The 1131-nt window shown below is 49.7% G+C and overlaps 1 protein-coding gene across 1 annotated transcript in view; it reads left to right on the top strand.

The window, feature by feature from the left end:
- CBY1 (chibby homolog 1 (Drosophila)) overlaps positions 1–1131 on the top strand; it is a 20305-nt gene that overhangs the window by 12981 nt on the left and 6193 nt on the right. Inside the window, exon 3 of the mRNA XM_011964222.1 lies at positions 716–831. Within this exon, the coding sequence (XP_011819612.1) occupies positions 716–831 (116 nt within the window). The remainder of the gene's footprint in view (positions 1–715; positions 832–1131) is intronic.

Genomic DNA, 1131 nt, shown 5'->3' with positions numbered 1-1131 from the left:
TTTTTTTTTTTTTTTTTGAGACATGGTCTCTCACCCTGTAGCCTAGACTGGAGAGCAGCGGTGGATCACAGCTCACTGCAGCCTCAACCTCCCTGGGCTCCAGCGACGCCCCCCAGCCTCAGCTTCCCAAGTATTTGGGACTACAGGCATGCGCCACTGTGCCCCACCCAAAAATCTCAGCATACTGCGTAGCACAAAGGAAGTGTTCAGCACATGGGAGCTATTACCAGGCGTCTTAATCCATTTTGTGCTGCCGTAACAGATTACCACAGACTGGGTAATTTATAAAGAAAAGAAGTTTATTTGGCTCACAGTTCTGGAGACTGGGAAGTCCAAGAGCATGGTGCAGATATCTGGTGAGGGTCATCCTGTGTGAGGCAGAAGGCTCACATGGTGAGCAAGTGCACGAGACAGATGGCATGGCAGCAGAACTCATCCTTTTACCAGGAGCCCACTCCCGAGAAGACTAACCTACTCCATGACAATGGCATTAATCCATTCATGACAGCAGAACTCACATGGCCCAGTCACCACCCATTATATACTGTTAAACAGTGGCAATTCAATTTCAACATGAGTTTTGGTGGGGACATTCAAACCATAGCACCAGGATCATTAGTAGCCACATGATAAAATGTATGTCTTAAAGATTTGAGGACAATGGCGTAAGGTCAGTGATCCAGCTGTTTGTACCCCTGACTTTTTCTGATCCTAGGAGAAGGGAGCGTTGGCTTTGCTTTCATCAGGCCAAAGATGCCTTTCTTTGGGAATATGTTCAGTCCGAAGAAGACACCTCCTCGGAAGTCGGCATCTCTCTCCAACCTGCATTCTGTGAGTGTCGGTACTGGGGTCGGCCCGGTGTGCAGCGTGAGCTGAGTTCTGAGCGTGTCTCTGAATGGAAAGTGTGGTCCTCCAGAGGCATCGGTGCAGGAGGGCATCCTTTCCATCCATATCATTGCTATTGCTGAAAACATTTTTGGGCCGGGTGCGGTGGCTCACGCCTGTAATCCCAGCACTTTGGGAGGCAGAGGCCAGCGGATCACGAGGTCAGGAGATCGAGACCATCCTGGCTAACACGGTGAAACCCCATCTCTACTAAAAATACAAAAAAGTTAGCTGGGCATGGTGGCG

Source organism: Colobus angolensis, unplaced genomic scaffold (genome assembly GCF_000951035.1).
Source record: "Colobus angolensis palliatus isolate OR3802 unplaced genomic scaffold, Cang.pa_1.0 Scaffold65, whole genome shotgun sequence".
In the NCBI taxonomy this organism is placed as follows: domain Eukaryota; kingdom Metazoa; phylum Chordata; class Mammalia; order Primates; family Cercopithecidae; genus Colobus; species Colobus angolensis.
Note: the sequence above shows the minus strand (reverse complement) of the source record. Positions and strands in the feature narration are given on the sequence as shown.